The sequence below is a fragment of the Scyliorhinus torazame genome, chromosome 10 (assembly GCF_047496885.1).
Source record: "Scyliorhinus torazame isolate Kashiwa2021f chromosome 10, sScyTor2.1, whole genome shotgun sequence".
NCBI classification, from domain to species: Eukaryota; Metazoa; Chordata; class Chondrichthyes; order Carcharhiniformes; family Scyliorhinidae; genus Scyliorhinus; species Scyliorhinus torazame.
The window spans coordinates 56,942,011-56,955,668 of record NC_092716.1 but is presented as its reverse complement, the minus strand read 5'-3'; the positions used below and the strand labels follow the sequence as shown (position 1 = coordinate 56,955,668).

At 44.5% G+C, this 13,658-nt stretch overlaps 1 protein-coding gene across 3 annotated transcripts in view; it reads left to right on the top strand.

Annotated features, from left to right (window-relative positions):
- Window positions 1-13,658, top strand: part of uri1 (URI1 prefoldin like chaperone) — a 66,037-nt gene that overhangs the window by 46,175 nt on the left and 6,204 nt on the right. For all 3 annotated transcript variants that reach the window (XM_072518146.1, XM_072518148.1, XM_072518147.1), the window contains exon 7: window positions 6,259-6,439. In XM_072518146.1, coding sequence (XP_072374247.1) covers window positions 6,259-6,439 — 181 coding nt within the window. The remainder of the gene's footprint in view (window positions 1-6,258; window positions 6,440-13,658) is intronic.

Sequence of the window (13,658 nt, the reverse complement as noted above, 5' to 3'; positions counted from 1 at the left end):
CCCCCCCCCCCCCCCCCCCCCCGACTTGCCGAATATTACACTGGTGAGAATGGGAACGAGGCGGTCGCTAATGCCCTCAACCAAGCCCTCTACATGACTTTGATTCCATCTGCACCCATGTGTCTCCGGATCACTACACCAACACACCTCCGCATTCGCTGCCCAGTAATATATCAGGCTCAGACAGTCAGCCCCTCTGAAGCACTGTCCTTAGAATCTTCGTGGTCTTAACCGTCCACATAAAGGACTTGTTCAACTTTTCAACTCCCCCCGAAAAGGATTTGGGGAGAAAGACAGGCAAACACTGGAACGTGAACAAAAATCTTAGCAAAATATTCATCTTGACTGGGTGAACCCTGTCTGCCAAGGACAGTGGCAGATTATCCCACCTCTGCAAAACATTCCTGACCTTACCCACCAAGCTGCTTTGGTTCAGCTTAGGGACCGGGCCACCTGGATCCCCCAGATACCTAAAGCTGGTACCAGCCACCCGGAACACTAGCAGCCCCCAGATTGACTCACTTTTTCCAAGTTTAACTTGTACCCTGAAAAAGAGCCTCAGCAGCCCCATTATATTGCCCATGGTGGGGATCGGGTCCATCACATACAGTAAGAGATCATTGGCGTACAAGGACACAGTGTGCTCCACCCCTCCCCTCATTATCCCCCTCCACCTATCTGAAGCCCTCAGGGTGATGGCGAAAGGCACTCTCGCCAGTGCAAACAAGAGGGGGGGGACATGGGGCACGCCTGTGTTGTTCCACTGTTTAATTGGAAATGCCCCGAGCTACTGTTTATGCAGACACTGGCTTTCGGGGCTTTGTACAACAATCGTATCCAAGACACAAACTTGGGCCCCAACCCAAACTTCACCAATACTGTAAACAAATATCCCCATTCTACTCCATCGAATGCCTTCTCGGCATCCTATGACACGATTACCTCTGGTTCTGGCCCCTCCGGGGTCAGCACCACATTTAACAATCGCACATTAGACGACAATTGCCGGCCTTAACAAAACCCGTCTCTTCCTTCCTGATGACTTGAGGGAGACACTGCTCCAACCTCAGTGCCAACACTGTAGCCGATATCTTATCTTTACATTCAATAAAGAAATAGGGCGATACAACCCGCATTTCATCAGGTCCTTATCCTTTTTTAAAAGAAATGAAATGCTGCTTGCATTAGTGCCTCGGGAAGGGAACCCCGTGTTACTGAATCCTCAAACATCTCCACCAATAACTGTATCAACTGTCCTGCAAGCTTCTTATAAAATTCCCCTGAGAACCTGTCCGACCCTGGGGCCTTGCCTGTCTGCATTCGCCCTATAACTGTCATGACCTCTTCCGCACCCAGTGGCTCTTCCAACCCTTCACGCTCTTCCTCCTCCAGCTTGAGACACTTCTAACACCTCCAAGAACTCCAACATAACTGACCCCTCCCCAAGCGGCTCCGACCTATAAAGGTTCTTATAAAACGGTTCAAACGCCCCATTGACTTTGTTCAACCCGCATTTCGGAGCTGAATAACCTCTCAGGAGGCCATCTGCTGCCTCGACTGGCAAGCCAAGAGATGACGAGTCTTCTCCCCATACTCATTAAAAAAAAAAAAAAAACCTTTGAGCGCTGCAACTGGCACACCATATCTGTGGATAATAGGTCAAACTACATCTGTAGCTTCCTGCTAGCTAGAAGCTCTGGAGTTGGATCACTCTGGTATCTGTCATCTACCTCCAAGATCTCATCTACCAACCTTTGGCGTTTCTCGTCTCTCTCTCTCTCTCCCCCCCCCCCCCCCCCCCCCCCCCCCCGCCCCATCCATGCGCTTTGTGAAAAATGCCCCTCTAACCACTTCTTCCAGGGTCTCGCACATAGAACATTACAGCGCAGTACAGGTCCTTCGGCCCTCGATGTTGCGCCGACCTGTGAAACCACTCTAAAGCCCATCTACACTATTCCCTTATTGTCCATATGTCTATCCAATGACCATTTGAATGTCCTTGGTGTTGGCGAGTCCACTACTGTTGCAGGCAGGGCATTCCACGCCCTTACTACTCTCTGAGTAAAGAACCTACCTCTGACATCTGTCTTATATCTATCTCCTCTCAGTTTAAAGCTATGTCCCCTCGTGCTAGACATCACCATCCGAGGAAAAAGGCTCTCACTGTCCACCCTGTCCAATCCTCTGATCACCCTGTATGCCTCAATTAAGTCACCTCTTAACCTTCTCTCTAACGAAAACAACCTCAAGTCCCTCAGCCTTTCCTCAAGATCTTCCCTCCATACCAGGCAACATTCTGGTAAATCTCCTCTGCACCCTTTCCAATGCTTCCACATCCTTCCTATAATGCGGCGACCAGAATTGCATGCAATACTCCAAATGCAGCTGCACCAGAGTGTTGTATAGCTGCAACATGACCTCATGGCTCCTAAACTCAATCCCTCTACCAATAAAAGCTAACACATCGTACGCCTTCTTAACAACCCTCTCAACCTGGGTGGCAACTTTCAGGGATCTATGTACATGGACACCGAGATCTCTCTGCTCATCCACACTGCCAAGAATCTTACCATTAGCCCAGTACTCAGTCTTCCTGTTATTCCTTCCAAAATGAATCACCTCACACTTTTCTGCATTAAACTCCATTTGCCACCTCTCAGCCCAGCGCTGCAGCTTATCTATGTCCCTCTGTAACTTGTAACATCCTTCCGCACTGTCCACAACTCCACCGACTTTCGTGTCATCTGCAAATTTACTCACCCATCCTTCTATGCCCTCCTCCAGGTCATTTATGAAAATGACAAACAGCAGTGGCCCCAAAACAGATCCTTGTGGTACACCACTAGTAACTGGACTCCAGTCTGAACATTTTCCATCAACCACCACCCTTTGTCTTCTTCCAGCTAGCCAATTTCTGATCCAAACTGCTAAATCACCCTGAATCCCTTGCCTCTGTATTTTCTGCAGTAGCCTACCATGGGGAACCTTATCAAACGCTTTACTGAAATCCATATACACCACATCAACTGCTTTACCCTCATCCACCTGTTTGGTCACCTTCTCAAAGAACTCTATAAGGTTTGTGAGGCACGACCTACCCTTCACAAAACAGTGTTGACTATCTCTTATCAAATTATTCCTTTCCAGATGATTATGCATCCTATCTCTCATAAACCTTTCCAAGATTTTTCCCACAACAGAAGTAAGGCTCACTGGTCTATAGTTACTGGGGTTATCTCTACTCCCCTTGAACAAGGGGACAACATTTGCTATCCTCCAGTCTTCTGGCGCTATTCCTGTAGACAAAGATGACTTAAAGATCAAGGCCAAAGGCTCAGCAATCTCCTCCCTAGCTTCCCAGAGAATCCTAGGATAAATCCCATCCGGCCCAGGTGACTTATCTATTTTCACACTATCCAGAATTGCTAACACCTCCTCCTTATGAACCGAGGGCGCACAGAACTGAGGGTGAGAACGACCCATTCTTATTAAGCCCCACATACTCCTCTGTTGCCCTTGATATCTGTCCGCAGAACCCCAGGTCTGCCAATAACCCACATCCAGCTTCCAAGCCGGACACTGAACCAAACCCATCTCTAATACCAGATCCACCGGATTTGGAGCACGTTCCAAGTTGACTATCGAGGAGTATTGCGCTCTCCTCACCCCAAGCAAAAGAGACTGTCCGATCATAACGTAAATCCGAAAATATACTTTTATGTACTGGGGACAAAAAGAATATACCCCCCCCCCCCCCCCCCCCCCCCCCCCAGGATGCATAAACTGCCACAGATCCGATTTCTCTATTTCCCCACCCCCCCACACAAAAAACATCATCTTCATAGACTGCATCAATATCATTGTTTCCTTTGCTAGGGTGCCAGTGACTTTGGCTTGGACCAATCTAATTTCGTATTCAGCATACTGTGCAAGACCCTCCCCCAAGATACACCACTGACTTACCTCCCAGTGCCCAATTCCCACTAACCAACCTGTGTGAAACTGGACCCTTTTAAATTAATTAAGATTACCACCCCCGGGCCCTGATTTCAACCCCCGTGTGGAACACTTGGCTCACCCAGCTCTACCAAAGCCTAGCCTGACTCCTTACCTGCCGGTGGGTCTCCTGCAGAAGCATCACATCGGCCTTTAAATTCTTCAAATGAGAGAAAACTGTTGCTCTTTTCACTGGGCCACCAGCCCCTAACATTCCAATTGCCTGATTGGGGGTCTCTTTTTCCGTCCCGTCTCCTCCTCTCCCCCCCCCCCCCCCCCACAAAGTCATCGGCCTTTTCCTCCACCGCGAGGGATTATCACCATCATATTCCAAATCCCTAATGCCAAGGCCCACCCAAGATGGCCACCAGCTCCCACCCCCAAGCCGAGACAAAGTAAAACCCCTGGTCACCGTCATCAATCTACCCTTCTCTCCACCCCTTCCCCCATCCCAGAAATCCCCCAGCTACCTCCCGTCGAATCCTAATATCTCCTCCCCATTCACTCCTTCGAGGCTCATCGAAACCTGTCTGAACAGGTCCAACAGGCCACAGCCCTTCATTCCCGTTCACTAGTTGAGCTCCTGCTCACTAGCTGAATTCTACCTGCTAGTGAGGTAGCCCTCTGCCAGGGCCCATGCCCAATGAACAAAAAAGAAATACACTCCCTCGCCCACCCGTGGCAAAGGGATAACTGAGACAAAAGCCTTTGAACTTTGCAACCCTCCATATTGGGCCGTATATTATCACATTACTATCTTTATCCCCAGGTTCCTCGGCCCCTCAACCACTCCAAACAACTTATCCCCTCCAATACAGAATTGTCAATCTGTTAACCAAATATTACATGTGCCCAATCAAACCGGTCCCAGCCACATCAATTAAAGTCCCATTCAAACCTACTCTATTCAGTCCCAAGTTCTTGTGCTTTAACAAAAGCCTCTGCTTCCCCTGGTGTTTCAAAGAAGTAATCTTTGGAATTGTGCGTTACCTTTAGCCTCGCCAAATACACACCCAAACGCTGACCTCTCTTATACAGCGCCGACTTCGCCTTATTAAAGACCGCACGCCTCTCGCCAGCTCTGTTCTGACATCCTGATAGATTTGAATACTGCTACCTTCCCACCCCACCTCAAGATTTTCCTTGGCTCATTTGATGACCCGTTCCTCCGTCCGGTAGCACTGAAAACACACTCATCACCACCTGTGGTTGCTCATTTGCCCATGGCCTCCCCCGCAGCGTTCAGTGGGCCCAGTCCAGTTCAGGGGAGAGAGACGTATGTTGACCTCTTTCTTCTTCCTTTCCCAACCCCACCAACCAGTAAAACTTTGCGAACATCTCGGCAAAGTACTCTTTGTCAGCCTCGGGCCCGCTACCCTGTCCGGAAACCCTACGATCTGGAGGTTCTGCCTCCTCGATCTGTTCTCCAGATCCTCGACCTCCATCCTCTACCTTCACCTTTAAGCCCTTATTCCTCTCCTCTACCAGCAACAGCTCAGCTTCCAGTGACGCTATCTGGTCACTGTGTCACGACCAGGTCTCCTCCACCCCTTTCAACCCCTCTCCATGCTCTCACATCGTCTGAGGTCTTTACCAATTTCTCCCTCATTGGGCTGAGCGTGTCTTCACCAACTTTTTGAGGGTCTCCAACATCTCCCTCCCTTGCTCCTCAACGTGCTTGCCGAATTGTGTCTCAAACTGCCATTACCTCTGTCAGCTTATGCACTGTAAAAGGTGCGGCCCCACCTGACTAGCTTGCCTCCGCCATCTTTGCTCCCAATGAACTTTGCACCTTCTCCGTCTCTGCTAGAGGGCTACCACTTGTTCTCTTCATTCTAATGTTCTTTTCTGTGTTCTTTGATATCTTCTCACAAAGAACTGTTAGATTGGCCGGGTCTATGCACACATTTTCCCTTGGGAATTGGGCTACAAGGACTAAAAACAAGGACCCTGGCCAGAAGCTACCTTGGTGTGTGACCTCCTTCTACATGTCAGCACTGGACGTCCCCCTTGATGCATTGATTATAACCATCTATTTAAAAATAGAACTGAATACAAAAATGGTTGACTTTCCATTCTTGTATGTTTATTGCTATGTGTTGTTTTAAAAGCCTGTGTGCAAGTCTTCAATCACTGAAGCTTTTATGATGCTCAAAATGCATTGGTGTATTGTAGTGAAGAAGCATTGAATGTTTGAAGTGGATACTTAACGCTTGGAAATTCTAATTTTGGTAAATGTATTCTAAAATCTTAAAATTACAGGGAAACACAGACAAGCTCATAAGCCAAAAGAAAATCCCAAACCCAAAGAGGTTTTTGTGGCAGAATGGGAGGATGGTGACGGTGGCGGTGACTGCAGGCCAAGTATCCTATCTGAGGAGGAATTGTGGGCCAGGTTGGATGAGCTGGAACAACAAGAGGAGCTGCAGGACAAAATTGATAGGTAATGTGTTCAGAGCTTGGTGGTTAACATTTTACTGAGACCCAAGTTGTAAAGCTCCTCAAAGCATTTTGAATTCTTTTTAAAGCTAGGGCAGTAATATCATGGTCATTTCTTTGTTATTTATATAATTTGCGCAGTTTTCATTATCACTAAATATTTCCTATTGTTTCAGCAATGCTACTTGATTTTTGGAATGGCAAGTTGCATCATTCTATTGTGACTGACCTCCTTCAGCACTGTAAATTCTATGATTCAACTAGTGTGTCTGCTATATTGGGTCCTGTATGCATTAACTCCCAAACTTTATCCTTGTACTAGTGCACTGTCCAAGCCGTTGGTTTCATTGTCAGATAATGTTTATTGCATGTAATGTCTGATATGTTCTCGGGATTGCACAGTATTATGGGAGTTACTGGTATTTTCAGTCGAACACCATTTTGCATTTATTATTGCAGCTGTTGTCAATCATTATGCTTTAATTTAAAGAATTTTACTTCTAACATTTTTAAAGCTCAGGAAAGAAAGGACGATGGTAGGAAAGATGCTTGAAAATGCAGAAAGGTTGCAAGTGCTCCATGTAACAGTGGTGGGAATCATGGTTAGGCAATGTTGGGGGAGCAAACAGTGACAGGAACAGATGGGCATTGGGCCTGGGAGTACTGCAGAGGGAGTTCTGAAGCATGTTCTCACTGTTAAGTGAACTGAAAGAAGATTTCCCCCCTGCTCCCACCACTTCTATTTGGTCCTCTTCACTAAAGAGTTTTTACATTTTTTTAAAAACCACCAAATTTTCAATGCTGAACTTGGGATGCCTTGATGAAGGTGGCAGATAAGAGTTTGTAATAATAGAATCATTGGTCTCACCACAGAAGGAAATAATTCAGCTCTTGGAGTCTATGACAGCTCTTCATAAGTAGTGTAGCTAGTTTCATTCCCCTGTCAATTCCCTGTCGCCCTCCAGTTTTATTCCTTTCAGGTATTTATCCAGTTCCTTTTGGAAATCATGATTGAATCTGACTCAACCACGTGCTCAAATAATGCATATAAATTTTTTCCCCCCCCCTCCTACTGTCTCTGGTTCTTTTGCCATAATCTGGTCCTCGACTCTTTCTGCCAATGGGAATAGTTTCTCCCATCTACTCTGTCCAGATCCCTCATTTCAAGGGTTCCCCAAGTCCTTTATCAGGTCCTGCGGTGTGGTAATGTTAGCATCCGTATTTCTGTTGTATTTGTTTCAGGGTTTCCTTCAGGTAGACAAGATAACACATAGCAAATGGAAAGACTACATTGCAGTTCATACAATCTCAAGCAAAGGGTTAATCAGAGCAAAATATTAAGCTAACCATGTATAACTTATTTTACAAAGGAACACTTTATTTGTCAACACATGGTTTGGACAATTTGCAATAATAAACAAAGCAAATTTGTGTAAAACTCCAACTATTTGATGTAATGACCTAAAAATCAGACGAACATAAGCAGTTTAGGTGAATTCGTAAAAGACAAAATAAATCTGCGTGGTTCTTTTATTTTTCAATACTTCCCCAGTCTCCACCCACACCTACCACCACAGAAAATTAAAATGAAATGAAAATCACTTATTGTCACAAGTAGGCTTCAAATGAAGTTACTGTGAAAAGCCCCTAGTCGCCACATTCTGGTGCCCGTTCGGGGAGGCTGGTACGGGAATTGAACCGTGCTGCTGGCCTGCCTTGGTCTGCTTTAAAAGCCAGCGATTTAGCCCTGTGCTAAATGTGGCAGGCCTTCCCTGTACTTCTGCTGGCTGCCCTTGTTCTTGGTATAGGCAGGTTCACAGGACCTGGTTTTAGCCTCCGTGACCTCCGACCTCTTCTCAAACTTGTGGTTCTGCAGAATGTGGAATGTTTAAGTCGAATAGGTTGTCATTGAAGGTAATTACTCCAGGTCCCCCAATAACAGATTCCCAATCTCCTGTCCTTGCTGCACCTTAAATCATAGCTTCTGTCTCTGGAGGAGAAGCAAGAGTGGGACAGAGGCAACGGTGAACCATAAAGTTACAGCACAGGAAGAGGCTATTCAGCCCATTGTGTCTGCGCTGGCCAAAAAAAAAAACAGGCAGCTCCTTCTCACCCCACTTTCCAACACCTGATCTTGCAGGCTATAACACTTCAGGTGCAGATCCAGGTACATTTTAAATGAGTTGAGCATTTCAACTTCCACCACCAATTTGTGAATTCCAGATGCCCGCCGTTCCTCTGGGGGAAGACATTTTTCCCAGTGTTCCCTCTAATCCTTCGACCAAGCACCTTAAATCTATGCCCCCGGTAATTGACCCCTCAGCTAGAGAAGCAGGTTTTTCCTTTCTATTCTGTCTAGGCCATTCAATTCTTTACACCTCAATTAGATCACCCCCAGCCTATTAAGGAAAACAACCCTATCTATCCAATCTTAGCTGCAATTTTCAAGCCCTCCCAACAGTTCTCCTTGAGTAAGGAGTGATGCCATAGATATACAAATACCACACCCACAACATGTCATTGGAGGAGCTGGAGCAGCAGCATGGCTTGGGCAAGATCTTTGATTGGAGGAGCATCTCCTAATAGATTCTTGCCGCTGTTTCTTCAATCAAACTGCATGTTGTTTACCTGTTCCGTGCATCTTCTATTTTTCATATTTGGACTGGAGGAGTCATGATGTTTGGAATGGAGATGACATTTCTTGAATTTTTCATTCCAGTCTTACTTTCTTTTTTGTCATCCAAGGGGCTTTGGCTTTGGTTAACCCCCCCCCCCCTCATGAGTGTACCACAGCTGTACCAGAGGCACCATTCCTTTTTAAAGAAGCCCACTGTTATTGGCAGTTTTGCCTGCCAATCTTCGATGGCAGCATACCCAGGATAGATCCACTCAACTATTGAAATTGGCCCTTCTCCAATTAAATGGTTTTATTTTAGCTTGTCCTTTGTTCTTTTCCACAGCTATTCTCAAACATTTGGTGCAATAATCAATGTCCCGTAAATGTTCCCCTCCTGTCATTTGATCGAGTTAATCTACCTCATTTCCAGAACTAGATCTAGCAATGCCTTTTTCCTCACTCGACCAGAAACTTAATGATCAAGAAAATTTCTGAAGACACGTCACCCTCCCTGCCTTTTATACTATTATCCCAGTATGTATTTTCATACTAAAGTCCCTCTTTAAAACCAATCTACAGTTCTTGCCACTCTCCAGTCTCCCCGTAAATTTGCTCTTCTATATTTTTCCCACTGTTTGGTGGTCATCTAATCATCTGTCTCTGCAACTTCTCTACCTTCCAGCCCATTAGGTTCACTCTACTCTGCCCTAGTCCTAAATTTGCATCTTTATCTTTTCTGTCCTATCAGTTCTTATGACCTATCAGTTCATCTTGTTTGAGACCCACACCCAGAGCACTGTACCTTTCACCGTTAAACCTGTCCTCACCCGACCATCCTTGCAAACTCCCATCAGTCTGCCTTTCTAATGGTTCTGTCCCTTCCCAAAACTATGCCCCTCTTTCTGGGAACTTTGTGGTTGAATCCCTCCCATCATGTTTCTGCCCCTGTAAGCACTGAAATGGCTTTTGTCAAAGTAATAAATTGCAGCCTATGTGACTATGACTAAAGTAAACTATCCTTTCTCATCCTTTTCAACACGGCTGATCACCGAATTCACCTCCAATGCCTCTCCACAGTTGAGCTTGCATGATTCCATTCTTATCCCATTGTAGCCAGTGTATCACATGCAAAGGCTTCACTTCCTGCAGAGTAGGAGGCATTACCTCTACTGTGTTCCAAAGATCTATCTGTGGCCTCCTTATTTCTCATTTACATGCTCCCCACCACACATTCTCATCTTACACCAAAAAATTTGTTTACACATATAAACTGAAGTGTCCAACACCCAGCTCTACATCACCATCTCTCCCGATGATTCCACCATCTCTAAATTATCAGATGCCTTGCTCAACATTCAGTACTGAATGAGCAGAAATTTACTCCAATTAAATATGGGGAAGACTGACAGCATTGTTTTCAGTCCCCACTCCAAACTCCTTTCACTGAAACTGAGCAAGACCATTAGGAATAAGCTTCTGACTACATATCTATTCTAAGACTGAATATTTCCACGTCTACCATCGCTAACACTTTTGTCTATTTCCACCATCATAACATCACTCCACTCTGCCCTAGCCATCTTTTTGTTTTTAATTTAGAGTACCCAATTATATATATATTTTTCCAATTAAGGGGCAATTTACCATGGCCAGTCCACCTATCCTATCCATATGAGTTGTGGGGGTGGGACCCACGCAGGCACGGGGAAAATGTGCAAACTCCACATGGACAGTGATCCAGGGCCGGGAACAACTTTGGTCCTCGCTGCCATGAGGCAGCAGTGCTAACCACTGTGCTGCCTGCCCTCGTCATCTGCTGCTGAAATCATCTCGTACCTCTTTGACTCTCCTGGATGGCTTCTTATATTCTACCCTCTGTTAGCTTGAAGCCATCCAAAACTCTGTTGCTTGTGTTCTTCGTTGCAAAGAGTCACATTCACCTCTCTTTGTTGACCTTCATTGGCTCTCAGTCAGGCAATGTCTCATCTTTGTTTACAAATCCCTCCATGGCCTCACCCCTCCCTATCCCTGTAACCTCTAGCCCCACGAACCTTTTGTAGTACTCAGTTCTGGCATCGTGAGCAACCCTGATTTCAATTGCTCCACCATTGGTTTTGACTTCCAACTGGCTGGAATCTAAGTTGAACTTATCCACCTCTGCCTCTCTTTCTTCCTTTAAGCTTAAGCTACTCGTTAAAACCTAACTAGAGCCTTAGGTTCAGTTCAAAAGCTGCTTGTGAATTGCTTTGTGATATTTTCATTAAAGTTGCTATATCATACAAGTTGCTTCTGTGGTATTGCAGGAATTCTGGCTCAAACAATGGGTTAGTTTGCCAACAAAGGTTGCTGTGTACCAATTTGTTGCCCCCACCACTCTAATGGATTGGAGGCATGGATCTGCCATTGCCGCAATCTCAAGCAATTTGATTATTTTCTCTGGTGCTGTTTGACTGTAATTGCGGCCACATTCCAAACGGTCCATTGTGATGCATTCACATGTCTCCTCATAAAATTCCCAAAGCTGTTTTCTATACCTATTGCCATAAAAGTGAAGTAGACTTTAAAAGAGGCTCAAAAACTACCTTGAAATCTTGGTACATCTAGTATATTCAATTGAATTATTTCTCCATATATTTTGTAGCATGGAAATCCTGGAGCCAATGCTCTGAGATAAGGAACAGTTGACGAAGGTTGACAGCAGTTAAATGAATAATCAAAATGTAAAAATTCACCATTTACTTTGCCTTTTCTCAGTTCATTCCAAAGCAAATAAGACCTACCATGATGTCAATAGACTAATATTTAGCCTGTGCTTAGTTAAACGTCTCAAAGCAGGTAAAATATGATAATACTAATTGGAATTACAGTCAGTAAAATTTCACCTATTACTACTTCACACAAAAATGTCTGCCTGCAATGTACCATTTGCAGCCAGGCCTCTAGCACTTTTAAACCAACCACATGAAGATACATGAGAAAAGCCGAGAATGAAGTTCCCTTTCCCTCGGTGTGGAGAACTGCATATCTTCTCGATATTGCTGAATGATAACTCTGAATGGCGGGTCTCAATTATCAATTTACATCCTGCCAATGTGATGTGTCTAACGCCCCATTACCCACATGAACATTGCAAGTAAGATCCTTGTAAGATTAGAAAAAAATTGATGTTGAAAACTGGTGAATTATAATGTGATACTATATATAATATATAAATGGCCAGAAAAAAGTGTAATCCTGTATCCAATTTTATGCTTCCCAGCTTGGTTGGCTTAGAGAGCAGTGAAGAAATTTGCTTTAAAACAATTTATTTTGCAATATTGCATTAAAAAAGGAGAAATTCACAGCCTTAATAAAATTGGTCAAATATCATATTACAGGCTCCTTGAATTTTTGATGTTGTGGTTTATGAAGTTGTCCAAATGTCCAGATGAAATTACTGCCATTTATCGGTTTAGTTTTTATCTGCCATTTACAAACATTTGCAGAGCACCGGAAGCAGCTTAAATGTGAATTATTTTCAATCCGATTAAAGAACCCAATCCCCACTCACCCAAATAACGTTTGATCAGAACTTGTTAAGTTGTTGCTGATATAGAGACTTGCAAGGCATGAGAGGGAGTTCCTTTCAAACTTGATTTATTATCAAAACTTCAGAACTATTGGAAGGTACTAAATGTGAATTATTGGCTTTCAGATTGCAGGGTGGATACAACTCAGTTTTTTCTTTGTATTTTTTTTATCATAGAATTTACAGTGCAGAAGGAGGCCATTCGGCCCATCGAGTCTGCACCGGCTCTTGGAAAGAGCACCCTACCCAAGGTCAACACCTCCACCCTATCCCCGTAACTCAGTAACCCCACCCAACACTAAGGGCAATTTTGGACACTAAGGGCAATTTATCATGGCCAATCCACCTAACCTGCACATCTTTGGACCGTGGGAGGAAACCGGAGCACCCGGAGGAAACCCACGCGCACACGGGGAGGATGTGCAGACTCCGCAGAGACAGTGACCCAAGCCGGAATCGAACCTGGGACCCTGGAGCTGTGAAGCAATTGTGCTATCCACAATGCTACCGTGCTGCCCCTAGAATTTATGGTCATTCACACTTTTTAATACAATTAATGTATCTTAATTAAGTTTGAATTTGTTTTGTTCAGTTGCTTTGCAGCCTAATAGGTCAAATGCAGGCATTGTAGTTCGTTCTCAGCAATAGTAAAAAATATTTTGGGGTCAGTCTTAGAAAAAGTAATTTTGTTCTTGTTTTGTTTTTAAAGCAAAAAGCATTTTGTAAAAGTTGAATGGAATTGTAATAGTTGTCATGTAGCCAAGATTATCATAATGCAATCTCTTCTAAAAGTCTGGAGAGAAATTAACAACAAGGATACTAAACTTAATAGAATAGAATAAAATAAATCAAAATCACAGAATTATTTCATGAGAACTGCTGAAGGTCTGAAATATAACAAAAGAAATAGGATGAAGAATACGTTATGTGGCTCCTTGAAGCTGCTCCGCTTCAGTAACATAATCGTTCATGTGATACCTAGATTCCAATCTTCTGCCTACTTTTGTATCCCTTGATTCCCTTTGTCCAGAAAAATGT